General features: G+C 48.1%; 1 protein-coding gene across 1 annotated transcript; it reads left to right on the forward strand.

Moving 5' to 3' along the window:
* Window positions 1-17734: 17734 nt before the first annotated feature.
* LOC102451476 (olfactory receptor 52M1-like) lies at window positions 17735-18676 on the forward strand. Its single transcript, XM_006113774.5, has one exon. The coding sequence runs from the start codon at window positions 17735-17737 to the stop codon at window positions 18674-18676; it is 942 nt and encodes a 313-aa protein (XP_006113836.5).
* Window positions 18677-19564: the final 888 nt, after the last annotated feature.

A 19564-nucleotide genomic window follows, 5' to 3' on the forward strand; every position in this document is an offset into this window, starting at 1 on the left:
GAGAGAAAGACATCTCCCCCTCCCTAGGGCCCTGGGCTGAGACCCGGAGGTGAGGGCAGGCCCAGGTCCCCTTACTTCCCGCTCCACATTGGGAAGGTGAAGAGTGCTCCGAGAGGCGTGAGGGCCTCAGTGAAGTCCAAGTGGGACTGGGATTGTGAACAATAAACACGTTGGACACAACCCGAGTGTGGGTGTAATGGTCTAAAACAAGGGAAAGGGGAAGGGAGCTCTGGGGAGGGAACAGGGCCCTCCCACAGTGGCCATGTGACTTCCTAAGACCAACCACTGCTTGGACTCAAAGGACAAAAGAGGCTATTTCTCTTGATGTCTGGGTGATCATCTATAAACACCTTTGATGGCTTGCACTTGCACTTTTCAAACCATGAACCATTCCATACTCCATAGATCTAACTTTACACACAAGTATGAGCCATACACCAAAATAAGATATGCAGACTTAGTGGATAATGACATGAAGACTGATAGGTTACATGCGGCAATTTATCCCGAGCAGCTTAGAGTTCTGCATATTTGTGTCCATAAGTCACAAGATCACAAGTCCAGTGTGGCTCCCATCAGGCCTGGTAACCACGGCAGCATTTGGAACCCTACATGCCAGAGGTTAACAGGACATAGAATCATAGAATCATAGAATCATAGGACTGGAAGGGACCTCGAGAGGTCATTGAGTCCAGCCCCCCGCCCTCAAGGCAGGACCAAGCTCCGTCTACACCATCCCTGACAGATGTCTATCCAGCCTGTTCTTAAATATCTCCAGAGAGGGAGATTCCACCACCTCCCTTGGCAATTTATTCCAATATTTGACCACCCTGACAGTTAGGAATTTTTTCCTAATGTCCAATCTAAACCTCCCCTGCTGCACTTTAAGCCCATTACTCCTTGTCCTGTCCTCAGAAACCAAGAGGAACAAATTTTCTCCTTCCTCCTTGTGACTCCCTTTTAGATATTTGAAAACCGCTATCATGTCCCCCCTTAATCTTCTTTTTTCCAAACTAAACAAGCCCAGTTCATGAAGCCTGGCTTCATAGGTCATGTCCTCAAAACCTTTAATCATTCTTGTCGCTCTTCTCTGTACCCTTTCCAATTTTTCCACATCTTTCTTGAAATGTGGCGCCCAGAACTGGACACAGTACTCCAGCTGAGGCCTAACTAGTGCAGAGTAGAGCGGCAGAATGACTTCACGGGTTTTGCTTACAACACACCGGCTGATACAACCTATTTTTTGCTTTTTTTGCAACAGCATCACACTGTTGACTCATATTCAACTTGTGGTCCACTATGACCCCTAGATCCCTTTCCGCCATGCTCCTTCCTAGACAGTCACTTCCCATCTTGTATGTATGGAACTGATTGTTCCTTCCTAAGTGGAGCACTTTGCATTTCTCTTTATTAAACCTCATCCTGTTTACCTCTGACCATTTCTCTAACTTGCTAAGGTCATTTTGAATTATGTCCCTATCCTCCAAAGAAGTTGCAACCCCACCCAGTTTGGTACCATCTGCAAACATGTGGGAGTCAAATCCACACAATGTAGTTGCTCACAAAGATCCCAAGCTTTGGTTTTACAAAGACGTGGCTATTGGGTGCTAAATACACTCTGGCTACGTCTAGACTGGCATGATTTTCCACAAATGCTTTTAACGGAAAAGTTTTCCGTTAAAAGCATTTGCGGAAAAAAGCGTCTAGATTGGCACTGACACTTTTCCGCAAAAGCCCTTTTTGCGGAAATGCGACCGTGCCAATCTAGACGTGGTTTTGCGCAAGAAAGCCCCAATTGCCATTTTTGCGATCGGGGCTTTTTTGCACAAAACAGTTTTCAGCTATCTAAACCGGCCCTCTTGCGCAAAAGCATTTCCGGAAAAGGGTTTTTGCCCGAACGGGAGCAGCATAGCATTTCCGCAAGAAGCACTGATTTCAGACAGTAGGAAGTCAGTGTTCTTGTGGAAATTCAAGCGGCCAGTGTAGACAGCTGGCAAGTAGACAGCTGCTTTTGCAGAAAAACTTGCCCGTCTAGACGCAGCCTCTAAGTTCTTTGGTTCAGTCTCAATATTTTGGGTTTGTTTTTTAATACAACATGATGCTGGTAAATTGTGTCTGTTTCAGAATTGTAGCATGGTCCAGAGAAGGGAAGTGTTGGCTCTGCTAAAAGTTAGTGAGCGGTTTTGATCGGTCCTTTCCCAGCACCAAGAGGAAGGTGAAAGGTGGATGAGAAACCAGGACCTGGAGACTGACAGGCATCGGGAACAACAGAGAGAGGCCAGTGCATCAAGTCAGGTTGATTGACAGAGCAGACTGGCTAATGAGGATGTCAGGAAATTAGGGCAAGTTTCATTATCTGTGTGAACTAGGGCTGCCTCGGCCACCGAAGGACAGAGTTAAGGGGAAAGCAGGGCCCGGGCTGGGATGGGAGCAGAACCAGACTGGCCATAGCCAGACGGGCCAGAGCCAGAGAAGCAGCCGAGGGTGCTGGGGGCAGAGAAGAAACAGCAGCCGTGCTCAGATTAGAGATGTGATTGGAGCTGGAGGTGTTGCAGTCCAGATCTGGGTGTGCTGAGCAGCTGGGCAGAGTGAGGGAGACCAGAGTGAGCAGCTGGGCAGAAGGCTCAGTGCAGGGAGACTCCAGCAGCCAAAAGGCCTCGCAGGCCAGATGTGGGGGAGTATCATCCCTCCAAGAGAGACACCTGATGTTGGGGAAAAGGGCCCTGCCAGTCTTGTGGCTGCTGACAGAGAAGTATCAGACCCACAGCAACCCTGCAGCACAACCCTTTTTCCTCCCCGGGTTACTCGGGAGCAGGTGTGCCTGGGCGCCTGACGGTTTTAACAATAAAGGAGACCCTGAGTGCCCGTGGGATTCCCTATCCACCCCCTTGCTGCAGTCCCTGGCTCATAAAGAATATACAATGGTGGTGCCTCCACCTGGCTGGCCCTGTACACACTAAGGGTACGTCTAGACTACCGCGTTTTGTCGACGGAAGTTTTGTCGACAGTATCTGTCGACAAAACTTCCGTCGACAAAGAGCGTCCAGACACACTGAGTTCTGTCGACAAAGCAAGCTGCTTTGTCGACAGAACTCCGTAGTCTGGACGCAATGTTACAGGCAATAACACCTTCTGTCGACACCTCGTAAAATGAGGTATGCCAGTGTCGACAAAACTGCTGAGTTCTGTCGACGTTATGTCGACCGAACTCAGCGGTAGTGTAGACGCTGGTATAGTTTTGTCGACAAAAGTCCACTTTTGTCGACAAAACTAGGTAGTCTAGACACACCCTTACTGATGTGCCTTGGAAGCCTCCAGGAATAAAATTAGTCCATCAGTAATCTGGATCCAACTCCAGGACACCAATTACAAATTCTAAATAATATACATCTTATTGATTACATTGGAATGAACGACCTTTACCGAACAACTTAAAGAAACTAGATTTACCAGATTAACAGGTGAATAAAATCAATTAACAAAGTTCACAGAAATAATAGGAACTTATCTATCTGGCATTTGCACTGCCACCATTTATCCTACCCCAAAGTGTACACTCTTGGGGTATGTCTACACTACCCCGCTAGTTCGAACTAGGAGGTAATGTAGGCATACCGCACTTGCAAATTAAGCCCGGGAACTGAATTTCCCGGGCTTCATTTGCATAAACTGGGTGCCGCCATTTTTAAATCCCTGCTCGTTCGAACCCCGTGCCGCGCGGCTACACGCGGCACGAACTAGGTAGTTTGGACTAGGCTTCCTAGTCCAAACTACCGTTACTCCTCATTCCACGAGCTATGGCGTGCACGGAGGCAGCTGCAGTAGGCTGGGGGAGTTCAAGCTAGGGAATCCTCAGGCCATATGACTGCAAGGCAGGGTTGCAGGAGGCAACCGAGTGGCAGAGGTGTGCCCATGGCCAGGGAGGAGGGGCCTGCAGAAACTGCAGTCTGCCTCGGGGAACTAGAGAGGGACTGGCAATTGGCCACTGAGGCCAGGAGGGTACAGCGGAACTGGGTGTTCCAGGAGGGAGCTGGGTGTTCCCGGGAAGAACTAGGGGTCCCAGGAAGTAGGGAGGACCCTGGAGGAGGACCAAAGGAAGAACAACGACTCCCTCCCAGAAGAGGGCGCAGACAAAGAGCGGAGTGGTCACTGCCAGAGGACAGTGACCTGAATAGAACACCTCACCCAAAGGGGGCACGTCAGCATTGGAACAAATTAAATTAATGGAGATTGCCTTTCTCCTAGAGCTGGAAGGGATCTTGAAAGGTCATTGAGTCCAGTCCCCTGCCTTCACAGCAGGACTAAGTACCACCCCTGACAAATATTTGCCCCAAATCCCTAAATGGCCTCTGCAAGGATTGAACTCACAACCCTGGGTGACTTACCCACAGCAAGTGACTTCTCCACAGGCCACCCTGAGGGAGTCATCCATGCATAAAAGTGAGTGAACCTACTACAGTGTGGAAATATGGGAAAGAGTCCAGCAGAGGGCAATAAAAATCATTAAGAGGCTGGCGCACATGACTTACAGGAAGAGGCTGCTGGATTTGGGTTTGTTTAGTCTCCAGAAGTGAAGAACGGGGGAGGTGATTTGATATCTACCTTCAACCTCCTTAGGTGAGTTTCCAAAGAAGATGGAGCTAGATTGTTCTCAGTGGTGGCTATTAGGAAAAAATATTGTCCTGTGAGGATAGGAAAGAAGCAATGGACTTAAATTGCTGCAAGGGACATCTTGGTTGGATATCAGGAAAAAAAAACTTCCTAACTGTCAGGGTGGTTAAACTCTGGAATAAATTGCCAAGGGAGGTTGTGGAATCTCCATCACTGGAGACATTTAAGAGCAGGATAGACAGACAGTGCTTGGCCCTGCCATGAGGGCCGGGGACTGGACTTGACGTCCTCTTGAGGTCCTTTCCACTACTAGCATTCTATGATTTCACGGGGAGAGGGGTGAAGCACTGGAATGAGCTACCTAAGGAAGTGGTGGAATCTCCATGCCTAAAATGGTTTTTAAGGCCAGGAGTGACAAGCCTTGGTTGGGATGATTCAGTTGGGGTTGGACCTGATGACCTTTTGAGGTCTTTTTCAACCTTAATCTTCTATGATTTTATGGTTCTGGACCTCTTTTCTGAATATATTACTGAGAGTCAGAGAGACATTAAACCCTTTCCGGACATGTCTATGCCATATTAGCATGATAAAATGTGGAGTTAGTCTACTTCTAAGGGCTTGTGCTGTGTGGGCAGGTCTCTGAGGTTGTGTCTAAACTACATGGCTCCATTGATGGAGCCATGTAGATTAGGCTGATCAGCAATGGGAAATGAAGCCGCGATTTAAATAATCGCGGCTTCATTTAAATTTAAATGGCTGCCGCGCTGAGCCGACAAACAGCCGATCAGTTGTTTGTTGGCTCAGTGAGCTAGTCTGGATGCTCCTGCGCTGACCTGAAAGCCCTTTATCGACCTCCCTGTTATGCCTTGTAGGATGAGGTTTACCAGGGAGGTCGATAAAGGGCTTTCATGTCGGCGCGGGCGTGTCCAGACTAGCTGTTTGTCGGCTCAGCGCGGCAGCCATTTAAATTTAAATGAAGCTGTGATTATTTAAATCGCGGCTTCATTTCCCTATGCCAATCAGCCTAATCTACATGGCTCCATAAATGAAGCCATATAGTTTAGACACACCCTGAGGGTATGGCTACACTACAGCACTAATTCGAACTAACTTAGTTCGAATTAACTAATTCGAACTAAACTAATTTGAATTAGCGCATCTAGACTTAAAAACTAGTTTGAATTAGCATTTCTCTAATTCGAACTAGCGCGTCCACACTGACTGGACACTGGGTCACATTTAAGGGCAGCTGAAACCGGTTCCGGCAGGGCATCAGGTCAGTAGTTGCTTTGTGTGGCTGCTGTCTGAGGTTATCTGAGGCTTGTGCTTAAAAGGACCCCCCCCCCCCAGGACAGCCGGTTCTCAGCTTTTCCGCTTGCTTGCCCACCTCACCGAGGGACAGCAAAGCATTTTTCTCTGCACCTGCATGTGTCGGCAGTTCCCATTGGGGACGCAGCTGCAGTTGGCAACTTAGAGCCAGAACTCACCCTGGGCATTCTGCTCCAGTTCTTGGACTTGCTGCTGCAAGTCTGCCAGCAATGGCTGGAGGCTGCCTGACACCACCTGGTGCACGTCAGCCCCCTACCTCTCCACCTGGCCTCCCTGGGGGCCATGGAGGAGCTGCAGCAGCGCCCGAACGCCAGCATGCCCCGCCATATCTGACGTCTGGACACCAGCAGAAACTGGTGGGACCGTATCATCCTGGAGCGCTGGGGAGACAGACTGTGGACCCAGAACTTCAGGATGAAGAGGGACACCTTCCTGGAGCTCTGCGAGTGGCTCGCCCCTGCTTTGCAGCGACGGGACACTCGCATGAAGCCCGCCATCCCCTTCCAAAAGTGTGTGGCCATCGCCCTCTGGAAGCTCTCCACTCCGGACAACTACTGAACCATCGTGAACCAGTTTGGCGTGGGGAAATCCATAGTTGGAGCAGTGTTTATGCAGGTGCGGCACTCACCTGGGCCGGGGCGGAAGGGCACTGCAAGGAGTGAATGGGCTGCCCCAGGAAAAGCGGGGGAGGAGGCGACAGTGCCCCGCCTGGGAGGGTTCAGTTTGTCCTAGCTGTACTACACGCCGCCCGTGGCGGCCAGGATCACAGCAGGGGTCACTTCTAGGAGTGCAGTGCCAGGGAATGAACACTCCCAGCCACCCAGACACCCCAGTGATTCACGGTTTGCTGTGTCTCTCTGCAGGTGGTCAAGGCCATCAACCAGGTGCTGCTCTGGAGGGTGGTCTGCCTCGCTGACCCAGACACCGTCATCCAGAGGTTCGGCGCCCTCGACTTCCCCAACTGTGGGGGGACCATCGACGGGACGCATATCCCCGTCCCTGCCCTGGAACACCAGGCCTCCCAGTACATTAACCACAAGGGGTACTTCTCCATCCTCCTGCAGGCTGTGTGTGACCACCAGGGCCAGTTCACGGACATTAATGTGGGCTGGTCCGGCAAGGCACACGACGCACGGCTGTACCGCAACTCCTCCGTGTGCCAGAGGCTGCAGGCCGGGACCTTCTTCCCCGACCACCACATCAGGGTCGGGGACATGGACATGCCCGTGTGCCTGGTGGGGGATGCGGCCTACCCCCTACAGCCCTGGCTCATGAAGCCCTACTTGGGGCACTTCAACCCCTCCCGCCAGGCCTTCAATGCCAGGCTCACCAGGGCCCGCATCATGATCGAGGGGGCCTTCAGATGATTGAAAGCCAGATTTAGGTGCCTCCTCACCCGCCTCGACCTCGCAGATCACAATATCCCTCCCGTGGTGGCAGTATGTTGCGTTCTGCACAATTTGTGCGAGTGAAAGGGGGAGGCTTTCCTGCCAGCCTGGATGGCTGAGGCTGACTGCATGGCTGGCCACTACGCTCAGCCCCGCACTGCTGCCATCAGGGAGGCCTGGCGGGGGACCGTCTGGATACGGGAAGACCTGCAGGAGAGCTTCCAGGTTGAGGAGAAGGACTGAACTCTCCCTGCATGCCCCATTGGGGCTTTCTTCCACCCTACCCTCCTTCTCTTTTCCCCTCCCTAACCTCCCTTCCTAATGTTAAACGAAGACACCTGTTTTGAAAACAACAATCTATTTTTATTTTACAGAACTGGGGTTGGGGGAGGGAGAAATAAGGGTGGGAGAGGGGAGGGGGGAAACCTGGGAGCAAGGAGCTAGAAGGGAAGGAAGGGAAGGGAAAGCTCAGGGCTGGGGGTCCTGCTGGATCTTCTGTCTCGCAGCACTGTGGGTGCGGGTGCGTCGGGGGGGAGTGGGAGTGGAGGGTGGGTCAGGAGGGATGGGGGGTGCAGAGGAGGCAGGAGGGGAAGCAGGGGCGGGAGGAGGAGCAAGAGCTGGGACGGCCACAGGGGCTGGAGCAGGAGGAGGCAGGAACCCGCCCACCAAGGTCTGGAGGTGTCCTCTGAGGGCATGGTTCTGCTCCTCCAGCGCCTCCAAGCTCTGCTGCCACAGCCGCAGGTCCTCCCGGACCCAGTGGTCCCGGTTGCGGAGCTGGTGCTTCAGTAGCCGGAGGTGCCACCGCTGGTACTCCTCCAGGTTCCTGCTGCACCTGCTGTCCCGGGTGCGGGTGGCTGTTGCAGGCGGGATGGTGCACCCTGAGGTCTCAGGTGCTGCGGCTGTGGTGAAACAAGAGCAGTGGTCAGTTCTCCCTGGGGACACGGTGGGTGAAACCCAGCCCCCCTCTGCAAGGCCAGGGCCCCTGCATGACACCCAACTGCTGCTCCATGGTGGGCAAGGCCCAGGCGCATGGTCCCTGGACTCCTTCTCCCCCCATCCCCTCTGTACACATAAAGGGAGCATGATGGCACTCACATGCGGAGCCCTCCTCGGCCTCGGATGACACAGCCGATATGCTCTGTGGGATGCCTCAGGAGTCCTGGGTCCTGGGCAGGCTCCCTGCAGGCTCCTGGCTCTCGGCATCCTCCTCCTTCTCCTTCTCCTTCTCCTTTTCCTTCTCCTTCTCCTTCTCCTCCTCCGTATCAGGGACGGGGCCCTCTACCCCGGGGTCAATCACCACTCAGGGGGGCATGGACGGCATGAACCCCCAGGATGCGATCCAGGGCCTCAAAGTGCGAGCAGGCCTCCGGGTCGGCCCCTGGCTGGCAGGTCCTTGACCTTGCAGTGGACCTGCTCCCGGGTCCGCATGTGGCCTCTGGTGTCAAGGCTGTCAGCCATACGGCTGTAGACAGCCGCATTCCTGTGGCTAGTGCGGAGATCGTGAACATTGGAGGCTTTCCCCCAAACCTCAATGAGGTCCATGATCTCCTCACTAGACCAGGCAGGTGCCCACCTCTTGTGGTCCTCGGCAGGCTCCTGGGAGCCACCAGCCTGGTCCCGGGAAGAGGCAGAGGGCTGGGTGGCAGCAGGTGGCTGGCTCGAGCCATGTCAGGTGCAGGGTCTGCTGGCTGGGTGCTGGCAGACTCGCACTTGGCACGGGCACTGTAGCCAGCCCGTGCCCCTTTAAGGGCTCCGGGGCTGGGAGGGGGGCAGAAGAGTTTCCCTGGTGTTGGCCAGAGTGGACACCAGGGAAAGCTGGGGAGGGCTAGCCTCCCACTAGTTCGAATTAAGTGGCTACACAGACCTTAATTCAAACTAGTTAATTCGAACTAGGCATTAGTCCTCGTGGAATGAGGTTTACCTAGTTCGAACTAAGCGCTCCGCTAGTTCGAATTAAGCTCGAACTAGCGGTTTGCCTGTGTAGCGCCTATCAAAGTTAATTCGAACTAACGGTGTGTCTAGACTACATGCCTCCGTCGACAACGTATGCCTCGTGAAACCAGGTTTACCTGTGCCGATCAAGAAAGGCTTCTTTGTCGGCGCGGCGCGTCCAGACTGCCCCGATCTGCCGACAAACAGCTGATCGGCAGAGCGGGGCAGCCATTTAAATTTAAATGAAGCCGCGATTATTTTAATGGCGGCTTCATTTCCCTCTGCCGATCTGGCTAATCTACATACCTCCGTCAACGGAGGCATGTAGTTTAGAGGTACCCTTAATGTTCCTTTTCCTGTTAACTCAGGCCCACCTGGCTAGCACATTGATCTGCATACCTACAAACAACATTAACATACTTTTCTTCTTCCTGTTCAGAGACAAGCAGTATTCCTTTAACTTATTCAATTATTACAGCACAATTCATCTTTCTCTTACATTATAATTCTTTCTACTTTCACAATAGGCACATACAGAGGATCAGACCCTAGCGAGACATACTCATGATCCCTTGTCTGTTCCTAATCCGTATAATTCCCAATACATGCAAATACACAGAGCAGCCAATTCCTCCCTGACCCGTGCCAGAGCTCCAGAATGATCACCTCATCTTGGGAAGGTCTTTTAATTATTGTTTACTCCCACAGCCGGATAAGTAGCACAGAAGCAGAGACAGGCTGGTCTCCAGCCTATTTACATTCCCCCCTAGCGTTTGAGCAAAGCCCACTGGGACTGCCCGGCGCTCTGTTATAAACAGTACGCACACCACTGTCAACTTTCAGCATAGGACGCTGGGCTGAGAGAGGTGTGGGACGTGCCGACACGAGGGAAGATCCTTTCCTCTCAGCACTCGCAGGTACCATCTCTTGCTAAGGGGCTCCCCTGCTCAACCAACCCAGTGCAACGTGGGCACGACGGCCTAGACAGTAAGTGCGGGGTCCTTCCTGCTCTGCATCCCAGAGGCCTTGGCATGGAGACAAGTTATTTGCTCCATTATCTTTTCTGGCCCAGAGGATGAGGGCAAGTTTCTGTGATTCCCTGGCTTGCCGTATTTCCCCTTTTTTTGGTAGATAGGCGCTATATTTGCCCTTTTCCAGTCTTCTGGAATCTCTCCCATCTTCCATGATGAACCTGGTGACTGGATGATATCTAACTTGTATAAGTAATTTTTAACTTCTTTTTCCTGTTTTGACATCTGAGCCTCCCCCATTTTCAGTGACATCCACTAGGCATCCAATCAACACCAATCAATCAATGTCAATAACAGGGCTCGACAAACTGCTGTTTCTACTCGCCCGTGGTGAGTAGATTTCAGCCAGTCACTCCATGCGCCCCATTCACCGGGGTTGCGCGCATGCACAGGGCCGGTCTGGAGCATACGTGGCGAGGGGCTGGCGAGTAGCTCTTGCCTCAGTTTGTTGAGCCCTGGTCATTAAGCACTACAAGCATTTCAGCTTTGTGATATTCTTTTCCCTCTTCACTGAGCAATGGGTCTATCCTGTCCTTGGTCTTCCTCTTGCTGCTAATATATTTCTAGAATGTCTTCTTGTTACTTTTTACTAGATTCAACTCATTCTGTGCTTTCCCCTTTCTAATTGTGTGCTTAGATACTTGTGTTATTTGTTGATATTCATCCTTTTTAACTTCATTTTGTTTCCACTTTATGTAGGACTCTTTTTAAAAAAAAATTATTTCTGGATCATTCAAGATCTCCTGGTTACGCCAAGGTGATCTCTTGCCACGTTGACTATCTTTGCTAGATTGTGGGATTGTTTGTTCTAGTGCCCTTAATAACGCTTCTCTGAAAACCTGCCAACTTTTTTCAGGTGTTTTTTCCCTCTTACAATTGTTTCCCATGGTATCTTAGCTACCAGCTCCCTGAGTTTGCTGAAGTCTGCCCCCCTTAAATCCCCCTACATTGTCCTGCATTTTGCTTCAACTACCCCAGACTAACACGGCTACATTTCTATCTCTACCCCTTAAATCCATTATATTTTTTTTCTCTTTTCCCGTCTACCATTTCATAGAATCATGAATTCTTTCATTTCATGAGAACTTTCGCCCAAGCTGCCTTTTCCTTGTAGCACTCTACACCTTCTAGAATAAAAAAACCCCAAAACTTCAATACATTTCCAAAACTTGTATAATCTATGAGGTTTGACTTTCCCAATAAACTTATAAGTAGGTGTAGACACCCATCACTACCTGTGCTTTGGATAATGTTGCTAGTTGTTTCAAGAGAGCCTCATCCAACACTTCTTCCATCTCAGGTGGTCTGTAGAAGGTCCCAACTATAATTTCACCCTTACTTTTTACTCCTTTATCCTTACCTAGCAACTGTCAACAATTCTGTCTCCTATGTCCATCTCAAATTAAGGCCATGCTTCTCCTTCCTTAGCAAGTGCTACCCTTCTACACCATATGTAATATAGGACATTACATTTCAACCTGTCATTCCTGTACTTGTGTGTCACTCAGACCCGGTCCACTGTAGGAGTTTATATTGTAGAATTATAGCCAGTCAACTGTCCTGCCTCATTTATAATGCTTCCATAGAAGGAGCTTTCACAAACTTCTGATTCTTTTCTTCTATTGTTCTCTTATTCTTCTGGTAAGGAAGTTTTTTCCTGAGATTACAGCTAAACGCACTGTCATGTTCACATTTAGTCTCTGAATTTCCAAGTAAACATGTCTAATTCCTTCAGCTGTCACATTCATCTTGCATCTTTGAATAGCTTTGTCTCTGGCCTCGGCACCTTTTCCTGTTTCCTGTTTCCCCACAGACCTTCTATACAGAAGTGACCTACTTTGGACCCAGTCCCCAGCACGGGGCTGATCAGAGCTGAGGAGAGTGGTCCTCACGCCTAACGTAGCTGGCACGCTGTGCCTCCAAAATACCTTGTGTTTGCCTTTTTCGAAACAGCAATAAATCCATGCCCAGAGAGAAGTAGCTATTTCAACTTAACCACTGTGTAAACAGCATGAGATCAATACATTCTACCACTGATCTTGCTACCACTTCTGGGGAGTTGGGTTCCCCATGCAGGGAAAAACTCTGCTGTCCATGTAATTAGTGTCCGCAATGAAGCACAATGGTGGCTGTGGCATTTAAGGGTAGTCAATCCCTCAAGCAGATCTTCTATAAAATCCATCCAGTCTGGATCTGCAGATATGTGGAGCTGGAGAATCCACCTTTCTCCTTCGCTGTTTGCTTCAACAGTTAATCACCTTCAGTGCTAAATATTTGACCCCTATTTCCAACAGCAATTTGTCAGGTTTTAGCTTCCACACACTGGGTCTTGTTCTACTCTTCTCTGCTAGATTGAGGAGCCCATTATTCCTATTTAAGATACACAAATGAAGTTTTAAGCCTCTTAGTGTCCTGAATTTTCTTGAGTTTCCAATCGTTTCTGTGACTCACAATGACCTGCCATTTTTCTCCCCTAGACTCAGCTCAACAGCACTCCAGATTAATCCATGAGCCTGCCCTGGCCTCCTCATCTCCTCATTGTACCACTCGGCCAGTCTTTGGGTCATCCCCAAATTATATCTGCAGTGAGTTTCTATTTACGTCACATTATTGATGGACATATCAAACAGCGTCAGGCTCTACCGAGGACCACTAGATTCAGTCAGAATAGTGATAGAAATGTAGCCGTGTTAGTCTGGTGTAGCTGAAACAAAATATAGGACAATGTAGCACTTTAAAGACTAACAAGATGGTTTATTAGGTGATGAGCTTTCGTGGGCCAGACCCACTTGATCTGAGGAAGTGGGTCTGGCCCACGAAAGCTCATCATCTAATAAACCATCTCGTTAGTCTTTAAAGTGCTACATAGTCCTGTATTTTGTTTTAGAATCAGTCAGTCACTGACAGTGGGCCATTGACAATGGCTTTCTCAGATCTCAGTTAACCAGTTTTCAGTCCACTTTGCTCATGCTCTACAGATTCTGTGCACTGCTCATTTTTATCTGAACATTTACCACTAGTCAAGGGAAAGCCTCAGAGAATTTGAAGCTCGTGGAATCAGTGTGTTTCCTTCATCAACCAAACATGTACTGTTATTACGGAAAGAAATAGTATTGTTTTTACAAGACCCGCTCTCAATATTACCTATTATTGAGTGTCATTCACTATATTCCTACACATTTTAAACTAGTCCCATAACAGTTTTATTGGGTCTTAGCTTTGTCAAGTCTTTTCAATGTCTTTTAATTTTACATCTCTACATTTAACAGAGTTCTGTCCTGTATTTGACGTGGTTGCTATTTTTTTTTTACTCTGATGATGCTTAATTGTGCACTGCTGGGTTCGGTTTGTGAAGTGAAGTTGACTTGTTAGCTCATAACCCTTCAGACATAGGACCTATAAGGGGGGCCCAAAATGTAGGAACATTGGGGGGACTCCTAGAGTGACACAGTGGAGAAGGTACCCACCTTGGGAGCCAGAGATCAAGGGCTCAAGCCCTCTTCTAGCACCCTTGGGGTGTTCAGAACTCTAAGGGTACGTCTACATTGCACATTTAATTCAGATTAAGCTATTCTGGAAGAAATGCTCCAAAATAGCTTATTTCAAAATAGAACATCTACACTGCAGGGAAGCCTTGAAATGAATCTGAGGCAGGCTCCCCTAATGCAGACATGCTACCTCACTGTAGAGCCCCAGGAAGCATGGGCGAGTAATTACTTTGAATGGCCTGGGAAAGGAGCTATTTCAAAAGAGCAGCAGTAGGGCACCCAGTCTACCTCTGTTCCAAACTATCTATTTTGGAAGAGGCGTTATTCCTCGTGGAATGTGGTATACAGAATCCAGAATAAATCGCCCGTTATATTGAACTTATTTTGAAATAACAGGCTTGCTGTGTAGATGCTCAGAAAGTTAGTTCGGGATAACAGCTGTTATTCTGAAATAATGCTGTTTCACAAGACATAAAAGATCTGCCGACGAAGGGTCCTGGGTTCAGCAAATCCCCATCTAGAGTTCTGTGCTGTGCTGACAAACAATTGATCGGCACAGCGCGGCAGCCGTTTTGAGTCAAATGAAGCGGCGGTTATTTAAATCACCGCTTCATTTCCCTTTGTCGTCCTGCCTCATCTACATGGCTCCATCGACGGAGCCATGTAGTCTAGACACACCCTACGGTTCTACTGCAGATGCTGTTTAACCATCTTTTTCAGTGCCATTGGATTGGAAAATTTTTCAGCACCTGATATGAGATTGGTGCATCCTATTGCTTCTTTCAAAATGCTGCACAAATCTATTTCTTGAACACATCTTCTTGCAAATTGGAAGATGCTTTCCTTTCTCATTCAAGAATTTGCCTATGCATTCTCTAGTATTTCTTTCTTCTTACTATATTTTAAAACCTCCCCTTTTGAGCCTTAACCCAGCAAAGCATGGAATTTTCCCTAGTGTTTTTATCAGCATTACTGATCTTCATTATATACAATCTATATTATTCGCCAACTACTTCCTCCTTTTCTCATTTGTTTGATATTGCTTCCCCCAATTGTTGCCTTTAAGTTGACACTTAGCCACATTTTTATCTATAATTGAACACTTGCTTAACTGTGGGATTTTGACTTTTTCTCTGTGGCTATGTCTAGACTGCAGGCTACTTTCGAAAGAAGCTCTTTCGAAAGTATCTTTCGAAAGAGCCTCTTTCGAAAGATCGCGTCTAGACTGCAGGCGGATCTTTCGAAAGAGCAATCCGCTTTTTCGAAAGAGAGCACCCAGCGAGTCTGGATGCTCTCTTTCGAGGAAGCCCTATTTACATTGAAGAACGCCTTCTTTCGAAAGAGGAACTTTCGAAAGAAGGCGTTCTTTCTTGTGAAACAAGGTTTACCGCCATTGAAAGAAAAGCCGCGTTCTTTCGAAATTATTTCGAAAGAACGCGGCTTGAGTCTGGACGCAGGGGAAGTTTTTTCGGGAAAAGGCTACTTTTCCCGAAAAAAACCCTGAGTCTGGACACAGCCTGTCTAATATCTCTAATTAAAGAACTCCCAATTTTCATGCCTATTTTTCTGTCTGCATTTTTTCTCCTAGTCAGTTTCTCTGGTTATTTACCTCAGCTTTGTGGAATGAGCCTTTTTGAGAGAATTAAGTATTTTGCTCTATTCTATTATATGCCATTTTTTCACTTCCCTATCCCTGTCCAGCCTGCAGTCCTATGGCAGCCTCCTCCAGTCTCATAGCCTGGCTTAGAAACCCCCTTCAATCAGCTGTCTTCTCTCTAGAGATGGACGACCCAAACCGAGCATATGTCCAGAGCAGGTCACATTCTATCCCTTTCCATTCGGGTGCTATAAGGTGGCTTTGGAGGGCACTGCTGAGAGTATCCATTAAGGGTAAAATGTTCAGGGACAGAGCTATTTGCAGCCCAAGACTGGCGGTCCTCATTTCCAACGCATCCCAATCAAGTAAAGAAAGAACTTCACGCTGTTGGTGTCCCCTTCAATCATCCTTAGCATAGAATTTTAGAATCATAGAATCATAGGACTGGAAGGGACCTCGAGAGGTCATCGAGTCCAGCCCCCCGCCCTGAAGGCAGGACCAAGCTCCATCTACACCATCCCTGACAGATGTCTATCTAACCTGTTCTTAAATATCTCCAGAGAGGGAGATTCCACCACCTCCCTTGGCAATTTATTCCAATATCTGACCACCCTGACAGTTAGGAATTTTTTCCTAATGTCCAGTCTAAACCTCCCCTGCTGCACTTTAAGCCCATTACTCCTTGTCCTGTCCTCAGAAACCAAGAGGAACAAATTTTCTCCTTCCTCCTTGTGACACCCTTTTAGATATTTGAAAACCGCTATCATGTCCCCCCTTAATCTTCTTTTTTCCAAACTAAACAAGCCCAATTCATGAAGCCTGGCTTCATAGGTCATGTTCTCTAAACCTTTAATCATTCTTGTCGCTCTTCTCTGTACCCTTTCCAATTTCTCCACATCTTTCTTGAAATGTGGCGCCCAGAACTGGACACAGTACTCCAGCTGAGGCCTAACTAGTGCAGAGTAGAGTGGCAGAATGACTTCACGAGTTTTGCTTACAACACAGCTGTTGATACAACCTAGAATCATATTTGCTTTTTTTGCAACAGCATCACACTGTTGACTCATATTCAACTTGTGGTCCTCTATGACCCCTAGATCCCTTTCCGCCATGCTCCTTCCTAGACAGTCGCTTCCCATCTTGTATGTATGGAACTGATTGTTCCTTCCTAAGTGGAGCACTTTGCATTTCTCTTTCTTAAACCTCATCCTGTTTACCTCTGAACATTTCTCTAACTTGCTAAGGTCATTTTGAATTATGTCCCTATCCTCCAAAGAAGTTGCAACCCCACCCAGTTTGGTATCTTCTCCAGGTCTGTCTCTCTGCTATCTGCCCATCCACCAGATCCTGGGAAGGCCTAGGCATTACCCCTTGTTTTGTTACTAATCAAATATAATTTAAGAAGACATACAAGTAATTCCCTCGGACACTGCAGTTCTCCTCCAGGAGCACCCGGAATACCCCTTGTAGACAGTGCCAAAAGCCGAGTTAAGCTATTTCGACTTCTGCTACTCAATTGATTTAGCTAAAGTTGCATAGCTTAATTCGACTTTTGCCCACAGTGTAGCTGTATACCTAATAAAAAGGTTCTTCTGATCCCAAAGGACCAGGCCAATTTATAACTAGGAATCTTACAGAAAAAGCATTCTGTGGAAGGAAGGAAGGAAGGAAGGAAGGAAGGAAGGAAGGAAGGAAGGAAGGAAGGAAGGAAGGAAGGAAGGAAGGAAGGAAGGAAGGAAGGAAGGAAGGAAGGAAACAAAAATTGATAAGAGAATCGAATACATACTAACATCAATTGCAAAGTTCTTGATGCAGGCATGGTGGTGCTACAAGTGACTACCAGATCTTTTCTCTCAGGTGTATTCTAGTTGGGAGGTATCCCCAAAACATGTCTCATCAAAGATTTTTATTTTCCATTCGCACACATTTATCTACCAGGTTAACAGGAACTCCTTACAGCACTGAATATCTATCCTGGTATCTTTCCATTAGAAAACAATGAGGGATAACACATATCCACACTCCTGTTCCCCTCTAATGCCTATTAATCTTACCACGACAATTAGGAATTCATCAAACATAGAAATTTCTAGAATTATCATTAGTGGAACCAGTGACTCATGAGTCACTACTCTGCACAATGAAAATATCTTTGCTCTGTGTGTGAAGATTGAACAATCTGCAGGAGCCATGAAAATATCCTGCAGTAGTCTCTCCATTGTCATTGTCTCTTCATCCAGGTATCGATACTGTGACCATCGCCCTAGAGACTGGGCATATAAAACAAGTCACGGGAACATACAATAGATGCAGGAGACACGGTTCTGCTTCTGAGTTGGATGCCTTCTCACCTACCCCATGTCATATTTCAACACAACTGATTTTACCAACCCCTCCACCTTCATCCTGATTGGCATTCCTGGCCTGGAGGAGGCCCATGTCTGGATCTCCATCCCCTTCTGTGCCATGTTCATCATAGTCATCTTGGGGAACTTCACCATCCTGTTCATCGTGAAGATAGAGACGAGCCTCCACGAGCCCATGTACTATTTCCTCTGCATGCTGGCCATCACTGACCTGGTCTTGACCTCATCTGCCCTGCCCAAAATGCTGGCCATCTTCTGGTTCAATTCCAAGGAGATAGACTTCAATGCCTGCCTCACCCAGATGTACTTCATTCACTGCTTCTCAGCAATCGAGTCTGGGATATTGGCAGCCATGGCTTTTGATCGCTATGTGGCCATCTGCCATCCTTTAAGACATTCCGCCATCCTGACAAACAGTTTGGTGGCCAAAATTGGCCTGGCCGTGGTGCTACGCAGTGGCATAGTCACACTGCCCTATCCCTTACTAACGAGGAGATGGCCATATTGCAGAACCAAAGTCATCTCTGAGCCATATTGTGTACAAATGGCCGTAGTTAAACTGGCTTGTGCCGACACCCGTGTCAATAGCTACTTCGGCCTCTTTGTGATGTTCTTTGTCATGGGTCTGGATGGGATTTTCATTGCCATCTCCTATTTGCAGATCCTTAGAGCCATCTTCAGCCTCCCCACAAAGGACGCCCGACAAAAGACACTTTTGACCTGTGGCTCACATCTCTGCGCCATCATAATCTTTTATATCCCAAGTGCCTTCTCCTCCCTCATCTACCGTTTTGGACAGAATTTTCCCCAGCATGTCCAAGTTCTTATTGCCAACCTATACTTTCTGCTGCCCCCCATGCTCAACCCCATCCTCTATGGAGTAAAGACCAAACAGATCCGGAGCAGTCTGCACTGGCTTGTTACTCGTAAATAGTGTAAAGTTTTCTCCTGGGGATCTGGCTCTCAGTGTGTCCATGGAGCTAAAATGCAAAGTAATGTGCCACAGTGTACTCTGCCGGCCACCCTTTCTGAAATCAGCAAGGGCCATTGATAAAGGTGCACCAGCCAGAATATTGTGTCTAAAATCAGGAATAAATTTGTATAATTCTGTTTTAGGTTTTAATATTAGTGTTATGAAATAAGTAATTGAGTATGATGATTGGGTTTTCTTGAAACTGTAATTTGTTGTTTGTGATTAAATATTCATATAGTGTGTACGTAACAAAGAAATCAGTTCTGTTTTGTGGGTGTGAGAATGAGGAATGTGTGTTAAGAGATAAGTGGGAAAGCCAGTTCATAGAATCCTAGGCTTGGAAGATCCCTCAGTCATTGAATCCAACCCCTGCCCAAAGCAGCACTAACCCCAACTAAATCATCACACTCAGGGCTTTGTCAAGCTAGGACTTATAAACTTCTAGGGATGGAGATTCCACAGCCTTCCTAAGGAACCCATCTGAGTGTTTCCCCACCTTCCTATGGCAAGAGTTTTTCCTAATATCCAACCTAGACCTCCCCCACTGCAACTTGAGACCATTGCTCCTCATTCTGCCATCTGCCCCCACTGAGAACAGCCTCTCTCCTTCCTCTTTGGAATCATCCTTTAGGGAGTTGAAGGCTGCTTTCGAATCCCCCCTCACTCTTCTCTTCTGCAGACTAAATAAGCTCAAATCCCTCAGTTTCTCCTCATAAGTCATGTGCTCCAGCCCCCGAATCATTTTTGTTGGCCTCGGCTGGACTTTCTCCAATATGTCCACATCCTTTCGGTAATGGGGTGGGAGGGCTAGGATTGGATGTGTTGGGATTTTGTGGTTCCCAGAGAGTC

The sequence above is a fragment of the Pelodiscus sinensis genome, chromosome 1, assembly GCF_052426305.1.
Source record: "Pelodiscus sinensis isolate ZL-2025 chromosome 1, ASM5242630v1, whole genome shotgun sequence".
Classification (NCBI taxonomy): Eukaryota; Metazoa; Chordata; order Testudines; family Trionychidae; genus Pelodiscus; species Pelodiscus sinensis.

Coding starts and splice junctions, on each gene's coding strand:
- LOC102451476 (XM_006113774.5), top strand. CDS start 17,735: ATGTCATATTTCAACACAACTGATTTTACCAACCCCTCCACCTTCATC.